Source organism: Palaemon carinicauda, chromosome 6 (genome assembly GCF_036898095.1).
Source record: "Palaemon carinicauda isolate YSFRI2023 chromosome 6, ASM3689809v2, whole genome shotgun sequence".
Classification (NCBI taxonomy): Eukaryota; Metazoa; Arthropoda; class Malacostraca; order Decapoda; family Palaemonidae; genus Palaemon; species Palaemon carinicauda.
In genome coordinates, this window is record NC_090730.1 from 165,619,275 (window position 1) to 165,632,819 (window position 13,545).

The following is a 13,545-nucleotide window of genomic DNA, read 5'->3' on the forward strand; positions in this document are numbered from 1 at the left end:
TAACTATTGTATTTTCCTAGCTATATGTCCAAAGCTATGCTTAACTCGACACAGTTGGCAAAGCCATCCCTATAAGTTTGGCTTTTGTTTCCTTTGAAGCCCTGGAGGTGTTTAAAGAAAACACTATGCAAGCTAGGGGGAATAATCAGGTAAACAACTAAAAGCAGCAGAGGTGACAGGCATGTAAAGATTTTAAAGAATTTTGAAAATTCAAAGGAGGAATGTTCCCCTATGATCCAGTGAACATTTTCGTCCTTCCAATGCTTTCCATGGCACTTCCACTGCTAAGGGAGTCAGAATGCACATTCCTCACATGGCAGACACTGTAAACCCTGCTACTGCTAAATGAGTACAAATGAGTACAAGTTCATAGACGAAAGTAACGTGAAGCAACTCCACATACTGTTACCCATCACACACCTTCCCTGTTCATGAAATTGAACGTTGCACTTAGCATGAACATTCACACTAGAATAAACAATACTGTAGTAGTCTCCAAACAAGAAAAACTAATAAACCCAGAAAAATATTTCATGGAATTATAATTATTAAAAAGGAGGAGATTAACCAGCTCAATGAGTGAAACTACGACTAAAACAGCTCCAACAAACATTGAGACAACAGCAATGTGTCTACACATGGAAGTGACCAAAGGGAAGATCGTATTGTGCCTTCAATAACCCCAATTAATCCACCTTAAACATGTAAGGCCGCAATAACCCCAAATAACCCTCTTACCACCAATTAACCCTCTTGTTGACAGCTTTTAAAGGTTTTAAGGTTTGAAGGCCGCTCATGAATGGCAGAGGCAAGGGACAGTGACATTGCCCTATCGAGCAGGAAAATGCCCTAGAGACTGACCATACATACATACGATCAGCGCCCAAGTCCCCCCTCCACCAAAGCTATGACCAAGAAGGGTAACTTAGCAGACAGACCCATAGGCTGCTCCAAACCCCCCTTCTTAGCTCACAAGGATGGTGAGATTGTAGCGACCAAAGAAACTAACAAGTTTGAGAGGGACTCGAACCCCAGTCTGGTCTTCACCAGTCATGGACGTTACCACATCGGCCACCACAATGACCTGGGAATTTTTCTCAATAGGAAAAAAGGTTTGTATTTTTTGCAGGAACAAAATCCAATTCATTCAAGGCTATGGAGACATTAATGTGCTCCCCCCCCTTTTTTTTTTAAATAAAAAGGTGGTACATCTATCAATACATAAAAAACAAATCACAGTATCATAAAAATAACCAAAGGTGGATCAACCTGAAATGCTTAAAATACTTTTACCTATAACATACTGTTAACTTGTACTTTTAAAAACCAAATGTAAATATTTTGACAAACCTTTAGTAAACCAGCAACTTTTTGGGAACCTATGGGACAAATTGAGAAGATCAACTCCAATGACCGCTTTCTTTAATTTTGAGGGTATCCGCCTTCACAATAACATAACATTCCTGAGACAAAAATATAGATTACTGCTTTATATTCAGCAAATAAGATACTAAGTAAGAAAGGATGGCACTTTGAGAATTAGCAAAAGAATGTTTGGATGTCATAAAGTCTCAGAGAACAAGTTATACTGTGATTTGGAACATATGAAAGCAGTCAATAGCCTGGCTAATAGATAGGTGCTTAAAATGTAATAAATAAATGGAGATATTAATAAGGAAATAATAAAAATACTGTTATACAAAGGATAAACAAAAATGGTAATAGGCAACGGGGCTTATTGCACATTTCCAGTTACAGATAAGATGTTAAGAATTAGCAAAATAGTCTTGGACTTTAATAACTCAGAACAAATGTCTGAGACATGTATAAAGGTGTTCAATAATCTATGGACATATAACAAATTCTTTCAGCATAGTTAGTATTTTCATGGATATAAATAACCAGTCTAAAAAAGGAGTATTCCTGACATGACGGGGGAATGGCTGTTGAAGCTTGATGATGCACAAGTTACTTGACCTGCACAATAACCAAACATTTTTCCTTTGGGAGCCGACTATGAGGGGTTGAATTATGACAAATGACTTCTTGTATATCTAGGATGTCACAAAACAGTATATAATGTGATAAAAAGGATGAAGGTGATAGTGGCCTTTATAACATTGTGATCAAAATCACAAATTTTTAGTCATTTATTTCCTAGCTATAAAGAACTGAGCCCTTTAGGTAGGGAGTATGGTTTCAGCATGAGCTGAACAATCACTCAAACGAGCATTTAAGAGACAGGTGGGGGCAAGGGAAAAAGGCCTCACCCTTTTACCTGTCAAAATCTCTTCACTTATGTCGATTCAGCTCAGGTCTGAGAGGAGTGATGGTTGAGGAGGGAAGTATAACCCAAAGAACTCTGGTTTGTATGACTAGGAAAAATACAATTAACTGTACACAGGAACGCAGCGGGAAAGGGTAATAAGGACAAGGATAACACGTGAGAACGTGGGAACACAAGGGAAGGACAAGGTTAACACGCGAGACCGCGGGGACACAAAGGGAAAGCACAGGGATACCACGTGGGAACCACGCGGGACACAAAAAAGTCGGGGACACAAAGAGTCGCACTGAGATAAGGAAAGCGTCTATCGCGACGCGACCAGAGAACTTACTGAGGGTCGAGACCCAAGCTAGCACGCTCCCTGACCCGGGCCTAGCCTCAGGGAATGTACCCTTCCGCCTGAGGTTAGCCCTCACAGAAAACGGAAGTAGGGTAAACTACACAAAAATCTGGTCGGATGAGAGGAGATTCCAGGTACTCCTAAGAAAGTATTTTGAGGTAAGTTTCTGTGTTGGAACAAATACAAATTATTTTACAGTAAAGGTACTTTGTTTTAAAAATAATATACATCATATGGGTACTCACTGGCTTCTCCATTCTTTTTTTATGTCCAATGATTACGTATGGTGATGATGACGATGTTCTTTGGATGCCTACAAAGATGACGGATGATAGTGAAGGAATGCCAGGATGTTTATCATTTGAAGAAACAACATAAGGATCATCTGGATCCATATCAGTTGCCAGAAGTAGAGGAAACCCAAATTGTGTAGTAGGATGGAGTGCGGACTAAATGACATAGAGGAATGCATGTCCGTAGTTGGAGCAAACGTAACATAGAATTGTGGATTAGGAACAGATGATGGCGACGGTTAAGGATCATCTAATTTTCCTCCACTAGTTGTGTCTGCCTTTTCATGTCTTTATATGCCAGCTGTAGAGATTATTTAGCTTCTTTGAGACATAGAGTCACTTAATGTTTTGAAGCTTATGCCCTTACGAAAGTTGGGGTGAGGTACAACGCATATGGCATTCGCCGAAAAATGACTTTAGCAAACAAAATATTTTGTTAAAAAGTCGGTATGTCCAAACTATAACACATTAAGGCTTATGATTTATTGCATTATATTGGAAAAGATTGAGCTTTGTACTAATGTAAAAAAAAATCCTAACTGGCATGCTAAAGAATAATAAAAAAAAAGTGTTGAACATGAAATTTTTGAAAAAAAAATCATAAATATATTCTTTCTAGAAATTCATGAAAAATACAATGATGTTTTTTCTAATACGCATATTAGGTAGAATTTTAGATCTTTCACGTGAATGCAACATCTTTCCAATAAATGTATTAGTACGCGAGGTGTAAATTGATAAAAAAAAAAAATGCTTGAAGCGAAAATTTCAGATTTTCTGATCAACTTATGTTTAAGTTTTTCCTTGTTATGATGTAACAAATAAAAATAAGGAAAAATTAAAGATAGAGTAAAGCTCATTAAATTTACAATAAAATAAACAAAAAATATATTTATTTTTGGAAAAATATTGAGTAATTACCGTTAGAATATGAAGTAATTTTGCAATTTTGTTGGTGTTTTTACGATAACATTTTTTGTATAGAAGTATTAATATTTGTTATTTTATACACCATACAAAAGTACAAACAATGAGCTTTCTAATCATGTATGAGACATGTATATTGCAGTTATTTACATATGCACAAACCCGCCTAGAAACATTTTTCTACGAGAGCGCAAATTGGCGTATCAAAAAATGCAAAGCTATAAAGCATCCATGTAAAATTATTCACCATCAGAGTTCTTACAATGACTCTAGATATCATTACTGTACTGTATTTTCAATCAAAAAGTCTGACATGGTCTTACCTGCTAAGTGTTGGAGACTTTTACAGGCTTAATGTCTTGATTGAGAAGGCAGTATAATTGATGTTAGGGGGTAGAAATCTAACATGTATATTTTAATCTTTCATATCAATGTTTCAAGGATACAATGCTTTGAATTGGAAACCTTCTCCATGTAGGCTTTCACCTCAGGAGTTAAGCATTCATTAAACCACTGCTTGAATAGAGTAGCAGTGACTGAGGCATTGGCATAGTATTGCGAGAAGACATGAAAGAGCTTGCTTGTTTTAGTTCCTACACGGGCATTTTTGATGTTCCTCAATAAAACTCGATACTTAGCAGTGTATTTCCATTTCCTTACTTGACTCAAACTTTGCTGTTGCATGGTGAATACAGTATACTTGCAATTGAAACACTCGCTTTCAAGTCCTGTTAAAAGGCCGCCCCTTGGTCACAATACAAAATGTGATAGAGGATAGAATGATATTGGCCAATGGCTTGATTGAAAATTACTGCATAGCTACAAAAAATACTTTTTGTTCTAGTACTTATGCAGTGTTATACACAACTGCAAAAGGAAAATAACTCCTCAGAACCTCACAAATCAAACTAAATATAATGCCTACTACAACAATAGGAAACTAGAGTACTGTATTATATACTGTAGTTTCAAAGCTGATAGTGCATGTTAGAATTTACTTGAACAAAAATATACAAGATTTTAAGCAAAAAATTTATACAACTCATAAAAACGACAGTCCTTTATACATTTCATTCAGTAACATACATTTTCACAAAAATTTACAAATAGTACTATTCTCAAAACTCTTAGAATAGAGTACAGTACTATGAACTTCTGATGCTTTCGAGATTGTGTCATAAAAGGAAAACGATTAATACTAGGAGAAACATGCATAATGCATTGGAATCACATGAGAAAATTCAAATTAATCATTGTTCCCAAGAGGATAAAATTGTCTTTTATATAGGAGACATAGCACGAAGAAGGCTGGGTGCAAAGGAGCACAGGTGGTCTGAAAGCATCTGGCAACGCAGTAGTACAAACCGTGTAACTATGAAAACATACTCTCATGGAGCAGAAGGAACGTCTCCTCACGGTATTGATTGACACTTCCAAAAACTGATAAACAAGAGAGCCTCTCTCATGACATAGCAGTCTGAGCTTACAACTAAAGACGAAAGGGACAGTCAATCATCCACCCAGAGGTGTTAAGTCCTGATGAACATAAGCTGATTCTTGTAATTACTTATGCAACCCAGAAAAAGAATGCTGAAGCTAATAGGAGTTTAGTTCACCACACCAAACTATACTTCAGGAAGGTTCAGGGAAAATCCAGGCTTTCCTGTTTGGAGAACACTCTCCTTACTTAACCCTTTTACCCCCAAAGGACGTACTGGTACGTTTCACAAAAGCCATCTCTTTACCCCCATGGACGTACCGGTACGTCCTTGCAAAAAAATGCTATAAAAATTATTTTTTTCATATTTTTGATAATTTTTTGAGAAAATTCAGGCATTTTCCAAGAGAATGAGACCAACCTGACCTCTCTACGACAAAAATTAAGGCTGTTAGAGCAATTTAAAAAAAATATACTGCAAAATGTGCTGGGGAAAAAAATAACCCCCTGGGGGTTAAGGGTTGGAAATTTCCAAATAGCCTGGGAGTAAAAGGGTTAATGGATCTTCTCCCCAAATCTTTCAGGCCCTCAGAAAATAGCATGAAGGATTGGATAGAAAATCCGTACTACTTTTCAGCAAAATGAGGATTCTAACTCCTGACAAGGGTATAGCTAGGAAGTTTCTGGAGGGTAGGGAGAAGTCGAAGATCAACCTATTCTTGACAGGTGACATAACATCAACAACAGCTTGCAAGGAATTGAATGAGAAAGAGAGTTAGTTTTGCAAGGTATAAATCAATCAAAAGACTACATGTCTTCTCAGGAAACCAAACTTTTGGATCCCAATAAGAGGAATACTTGATTATGAACATGAGAGAGAGGCTAACAAACGTTATGGAAAAATATCCTCACTAAAATTAAGGGTTTGAAGAATTTCATTTTTTCTGAAATGCAATAAAATTAAAAAGATTGTCCATGAGAAGTCTTCTTAATTCAAAACTCTAAGGAAAAATACCATTATTTTATCTAGGAGACTAATCCTTGTTTGGAAAAAAAAAAAAAATTGACCTTGGCTCCATGCCTGATTAAGCTCCATAAGTCATGAAGCACTGGGTATGACTACATAGCACTTAAATGTGTGAGATATGCACCTATCACGAGATAAATAAAGGAGTTACCATGATAGAATAGTCTGTAATGACAGTTCAAATGACAAAATACACAAATAGGGGAAGCCCTTACTCTGACCAAAAAGCCAAACAGTGTACTGATTAATCCCATACCAGGAGAAACTCATAATGGACAGGACTGTGATAAGCACATAAATGTTGTACAAACAATGTACATATATTAGCCAAGTTTTGATGTGAGCTGCACTAGCATTGCAAGGTTGTCATTGAAAAATAAGCCTATTCACGTGGATAGCATACTCGTGAAAATCCTTACACCACGGTGACGACTGTCAGGAAATATTTAGGCACTACAAATATATAAAAAGCACAAACACTCATTCATGTTCAGTCAAGACGCCTTTCTCAATCCGAGACGAGACCACTCACCGTGAAATGACGGACCATTCAACCAAAATTGCCAGTTGAGGGATTTACACATAACAATAGTCAACCTGTTTTATTTCGGTACCAACAACCAACAAAACTTTGCCTTGCGCACTGAAAAGGATACTATCAGCAGTAAAGTCACCAAGCATGTTCAACCAAAGGTTGAGCTATGAAGCTCCATGGGTACCAATTCCTAAGTAAAGTAGTAAATAATTGTACCTCAAGAGTCTGTAAGAGGTGGTTGTTCATCCATTTTGACTCATAGGAGTCAACCTGAAAGGGAGTAACCTTATTATCCTTGGGGGTATAAAATCTCACTCAGCTTGCATATCAGAGGTGGAGAAAGCAGCTTAACAAAATGGCTGATCGACAGATCAGACTGTTAAACTGCCCTAAGGCCCAACTACCAATTGAAGACCACCAGATTGTTTTGGGAGTAAACCCAACCAAAAGCTCAAACAACGAGACTGAGAATAATGAAGGCAGGATTCTGCAAGAGTGAGACCTGCAGGTTCTAGCAGATTCCTTGCTTACAAGAAAGGAAGATGCTAGCTTGTCCTGATTACCACTCAAAGGATTATTGTTTGGAAAACTCAAAGTAGACAAGCATATAACACTACCCTGGGAAATAAAAACATAGTATCCCACACCAACAGTTGAACTAATTATTATCAAGATGACAAATTCGGAGATAATTTGTATTTTTCCTAACCATACAAACCTTAGCTATTTACATTGGGTTTACCTTTTGGCGTAGCTGAAATTGACGAGCCAATAGATTTTAACGAGGGTTAACTACCCCCGGGGGTAGGGGAAGGGGTAGCTTGCTACCCCTCCCCCCCCACACACTGGTGATTTGCTTCACTTCACTTAGAGGTAGGACTTGACTTGGGGGACAGGGCTGGCGGGCAAATATGTGTAAATAGCTAAGGTTTGTATGGTTAGGAAAAATACAAATTATCTCTGAATTTGTCATTTGTTCCGTAACCGAAATACAAACCACGCTATTTACATTGGGTGACTTACCCCTTAGGAAGGGTGGAAAGTCCCCAGCCTTACTGACTTTGGCTTTACCCGGGGACTCAGACTCCAAATGAGTAGCACACGAGAAAAGGAGTCCCTAACGTGTGGCCTACATAAGTTGTGTGTGGAGGAAAGAGCGTGACTCGTCCTATGAAGTTGACCCTGAGACCTTTAGATAGGAATCCAGGATAGGACGTTCCCAATACCACCTCGTCAGGGTATGGGGGACGCGACAGTATTAAGCTTAATACTAGGAACACAAGGAAGCATGGTTTACCTGCAGAGGTTGAGGTCAGCTATGCGGAGACCAGGATGCTGCTTCCCCAAGAGAGGGGAGGATGAAGAAAGAAGTAAGGGCTAGACATACTCTTTCATTCACGCAGACTAAAATCGGGTAACAACGCCCTCAACCTACTGCTACTTGTCCATAAAGGAGCCTGAGGTTAGACCAGCTGTTGTGCAGCCACCACAGGGCCGATAGAAAAGGTATCGAGGCTCCTGTGGGTCACGTCCTGCAGGTAGTGGGCTGTGAAAGTCGTCTGACACTTCCAGACCCCAGCTTGAAGTACCTGCGTCACAGAGAAGTTTCTCTTGAAGGCCAGGGACGTAGCGATGCCCCTGACGTCGTGTGCCCTAGGGCGATGTGACGGAGGAGGGTCCGGATTCAAGGCGTGATGGATAACCCTTCGAATCCAAGCCGAGATGGTGTTCTTGGTGACCCTCCTCTTCATCCTGCCTGTGCTAACAAACAATGCTTGCACCTGAGGACGAATTGCAGCTATTCTCTTCAAGTAACACCTCAGACTCCTCACTGGACATAATAGCAGCTGGTCTGAAAGAGTCGAACCGTGGGTCCGGCACTCCAGGGTTCTGAGTCTTGGCAACAAACTCAGGGACGAACCTGAACGTTACCTCCCCCCATCCCCTTGAATAGGCGACGTCGTCCGAGAGACCATGAAGTTCACTAACTCGCTTGGCAGAGGCCAAAGCGAGCAGGAAAGCCGTCTTCCAAGACAGGTGGCGATCAGAGGCCTGGCGTAATGGTTCGAAGGCAGGTCTCTTAAGAGGCCTGAGGACCCGAACCACGTTCCAAGGAGGAGGTCTCACTTACGACTGAGGGCAGGTAAGCTCATAGCTACGTATGAGTAAAGAGAATTCCAGCGAGGAAGAAATGTCCACTCCTTTCAGCCTAAAAGCCAAGCTTAAGGCTGAGCGATAGCCTTTCACCGCTGAGACCGAAAGGCGCATTTCCTCCCGTAAATAAACGAGAAACTCCGCTATTGCTGGAATAGTGGCATCGAGTGGAGAGATACCCCTCCCACGACACCAACCACAGAAGACTCTCCACTTCGCCTGGTAGACTCCCTCTGAGGACTTTCGCAGGTGCCGAGACATTCTCTCTGCAACCTGTTGCGAAAAGCCTCTCTCCGTGAGGAGACGCTGGACAGTCTCCAGGCATGAAGCCGAAGCGACGCTACCACTCTGTGGAAGATGTTGCAATGTGGTTGTCTGAGTAGCTCGTGTCTTGGGGGAAGTTCTCTCGGGAGCTCCGTCAGGAGCTGCAGAAGGTCCGGGAACCATTCCGCGTGATGCCACAGCGAAGCTATCAGAGTCATCAACAAGTTGACCGATAGTCTGGTCCTGTTGAGCACCCTTCTCATCAGACAGAACGGTGGGAAGGCGTACACGTCGATGTTGTCCCACCGTTGTTGGAAAGCATCTTGCCAGAGTGCCTTGGGGTCTGGGACTGGGGAGCAGTACAGGGGCAGTTTGAAATTCAAAGCTGTCGTGAACAGATCCACCATCGGGGAACCCCACAAAGTCAGGACTTTGTTGGCTATCTGAGGATCCAAAGACCACTCGGTACTCACTATCTGTGAAGCCCTGCTCAGACTGTCGGCGAGCACATTCCTCTTGCCAGGAATGAAGCGAGCTGATAGTGTTATCGAGTGGACTTCGGTCCACCTCAGAATCTCTACTGCAAGATGGGATAGCTGCTGCGAAAAAGTACCTCCCTGCTTGTTGATATAAGCCACTACCGTGGTGTTGTCGCTCATCACCATCACGGAGTGACCCGCCAGGGTCCGTTGGAACTGTTGAAGAGCCAGGAAAACGGCCTTCATTTCTAGCAGGTTGATGTGCAGGTACTTTTCTGATTCTGACCAAAGGCCTGAGGTCCTCTGGCTCAGAATGTGCGCCCCCCACCCTTCTTTTGACGCGTCCGAAAACAGTGTCAATTCCGGGGGGAGGACGAGAAGATCCACTCCCTTTCGTAGATTCTTGTCGACCAGCCACCACCGCAGGTCCGCCTGTTCCGAAGGTCCTATCGGGACCAGGAAGTCCGGGGAATCGGATCCTTGATTCCACCGGGACTTGAGCCGCCACTGAAGGGATCTCATCCTGAGACGGCCTTTTGGAACCAGACGGGCCAGGGAGGACAGGTGACCTAAGAGACGCAACCACGATTGGGCAGGAAGCTCTTCTCGCCTGAGGAAGGGTTCCGCCACCCTCCTCAGCCTTGCTATCCTGTCGTCTGATGGAAAGGCTTTGTGGAGATTGGTGTCTAACAACATGCATAGATAAACCAGTCGTTGGGACGGCTGCAGAGACGACTTCTCGAGATTTACCACGATCCCCAGATCCTGGCAAACGTGCGCGGAATATTGCCACTGGGTCAATTGCCACCGGGAATATTGCCCCTGGGAATATTGCCCACCTAGGAATATTGCCACCTGGAAAATTGCCACTATGAAAAATTAATTTTTTTCATTTAATATAGTTTTATGAACTTTAAATCACTTAGAATTACATTAAGGAAATATATAGGAGAAAGAATACAGAACAGAACTTGTTTATTTCCAACACTTTTAAAAAATTACATAAAAAAAAATAGAGTACATAAATAAAAACAGAACTTGTAAAACATGAATATTATATGCAATTGAACGTAAATATCTAATTTTATCATTATAAGTGCTGTATTTCAATCGAATGTTCTTTAATTTGGCGTTTAAATATTGGTACTTTTTTTTGTCGGGAAGTGAGTCCCCTCGTTCAAAATGGATTCTCTAAATTGTTGCTAAGCGTTCTTCATCTTTAAGTGCGTCAATCAGCCGCCAGATATTGGGGTGGGCATTACCTACTGATTTATTAAGCGAATTATGAAACGCCTCTACGTTGTTATTTGTTCGTGGTAAAGAGTTGACTACACGGCTATAAACATTCCAGAAACATAGTGGAAATGTACCTGTAACTCTTCGTCTGTTATTCCTTGTCCCTCTCTCAATTCCTATGTATGTAGATTCGAAATAAGCGAGAAATTCCTGCGGTATAGCATCATCATCTGACAGTTCTTCGAAAACCCAAATAACATCTTGAGTTGGCACAAAGGCAAGGGCAGAAAAATGTCTCATTTTTAAAGAGAATTCATTGTTGTTGTGGTATTCTTGTTTAAAACCCAATTCAACTATCTTTCTATAAAGTGATTGAGAGAAATGGAAGAAACACCCATTAAGAAAAACGTCTGGGAAAGCCGCCTTTATTCCATTAAAACAAGCCTTTTCAAAATCAATTGTAATATTTTCGGTTTCTTCACCACCTAAAAATTCACTCAATTTTTCAAAAACTCTTCTATATGTTACCTCGGTCTTGTTAGGTAAAAGAGCAAAGACACGTGGTATACTCAGTTTATCTTGCTGTACATGAACGGTTAAAAGTTGATAATAAAATTCCGGAGCAACTTTAAATGTACCGTCAATTGTCCAATTCTTAAAACGTTTTAAATCTTGTAGCCCAGCATCAGATGCAAACATCAATATGCGATCCACATCGTCGATACCTGAATCATATTGAAGGAAAGTTTTCCCGCCCTCTATGACTGTAAATTCTAGTGGTATCGAATATCCTGCCCTTCCACATGGAACGGAAGGAAAATTTGAAAGTTTTTGTCTCCACTTCCTAATATTCCTGCTTATGTGACTTGTATTGGGCATTTGAGATAGGACAGATTCATCGAGAGACGCAGTAGCTTGAGCTACCAGGACGCGACTTGACTGATGAGACGTTTTCACTTTTTCTTTTAACGATTCATGCGCAACTTTGGCATCTACACGATCTTTCGTTGACGAGTGTGTATGTTCGTTTACATGTTGCAAAACTTCAAAGTCGTTGTCCGATGTTTTTTTTGTATGTAGTCTAGCCTTGCAGTTTCTCTTCTTTCGTTGACTACACACCCAGTATATAATTGTACCGTCCTTATTTGTTCCATGTTTATGGTACATGAACTGTTGCTCATCAACAACCATATCGTTCCCACGTTCACTCTTAATGATGGACACCATTGTGGGTTGAAGTTTCCAGAAATACTAAACTCTAAATACTAAAAGTCGTTATTGTGATATTTTTGTTTATAAACAACTTAAAAATTTCCTAAATAATGGTGGTTTGGAAACCTATCTAAAAATCTTAAGAGGTAAACAGTTGTCGAAACAATAACAAATAACGAGGAAAATCTTGAATGGAAAACTTATAGTAAAAGTCGGGGATATAAGGTAATAAAGTTGTAGGTCTGTTTGTTTGTTTTAAACCATTCCTATGGGGTTAGAGTTACAGTTTTACACTGAGAAATAATTTCACTTCATTTAATTTAAAAAAAAAAAAAAAAAAAATATATGGTGGCGATTTTCCGGGTGGCAATATTCCTAGGTAGGCAATATTCCCAGTGGCAATATTCCCGGTGGCAATTGACCCAGTGGCAATTTTCCCAGTGGCAATATTCCTAGCGCCCCTGGCAAAGTCCCAGAAGCCTGTCTCGGTGTCGAAGAAGGGCCGACTCCGAGTCTGCTAGGATCAGCCAGTCGTCCAGATAATGGAGGAGACGGATGCCGTTCCTGTGCGCCCACGACGAAATCAGGGTAAACACTCTGGTGAACACCTGAGGTGCTGTGGAGAGACTGAAGCACAGCACCTTGAACTGGTAGGTTTTGCTGTCTAGGCTGAATCTCAAGTACTTCCTGGAAGACGGATGGATTGGGATCTGGAAGTACGCGTCCTTCAGATCCAGTGTGCACATGAAGTCTTGTGGTCTCACCGCAAGTCTCACCGTGTCTGCTGTCTCCATGCTGAACGGAGTTTGCTTGACAAACTTGTTCAGAGCTGAGAGGTCGATGACAGGTCTCCAGCCTCCAGACGCCTTCTTTACAAGGAGTCGACTGAAGAAGCCTGGGGAGCCGTGGACGACCTCCTGGAGAGCATCCTTCTTGAGCATGGTCTCGACTTCTGCCCGAAGGGCTAGCCCCTTTACCGATCCCATGGCATAGGAGCTCAACGACACTGGATTCGCTGTCAGGGGAGGTTGAGATGTCGTGAATGGGACGCGATACCCTTGGCCGATCACGGAGACCGTCCAAGCATCGGCCCCATGTTGCTGCCACCTGTGCACGCAACTTTGAAGGCATCCCCCCACAGGTGGACACGCGGGGGGACTGCCACTCCTAGCGCTTGCGGCCGCGGCCGCTCCCTCTAGGAGTCTTGCCTCCAATGGAGGACTTACTGCCCCTCTTGTCCTTGGCAGGAAAGGGCTGGGGCTCAGACACCACTTTCTTAGCTGCCGGCGCCTGCTTCGGAGTCTTGCGAGGCTGCTGCTGATGTTGCTGCGGAGCTGGAGGCTTGTAGGGCCG

General features: G+C 41.6%; 1 protein-coding gene across 1 annotated transcript; it reads right to left on the reverse strand.

Annotated features, from left to right (window-relative positions):
• Positions 1–10,935: 10,935 nt before the first annotated feature.
• Positions 10,936–12,207, reverse strand: LOC137643328 (uncharacterized). The gene has a single exon (XM_068376163.1). It carries the CDS (start codon positions 12,205–12,207, stop codon positions 10,936–10,938), a length of 1,272 nt encoding a protein of 423 aa, XP_068232264.1.
• Between the last annotated feature and the right edge of the window lie 1,338 nt (positions 12,208–13,545).

Bases quoted from the DNA above. Each gene is read 5' to 3' on its own strand.
- LOC137643328 (XM_068376163.1), bottom strand. From the start codon at position 12,207: ATGGTGTCCATCATTAAGAGTGAACGTGGGAACGATATGGTTGTTGAT.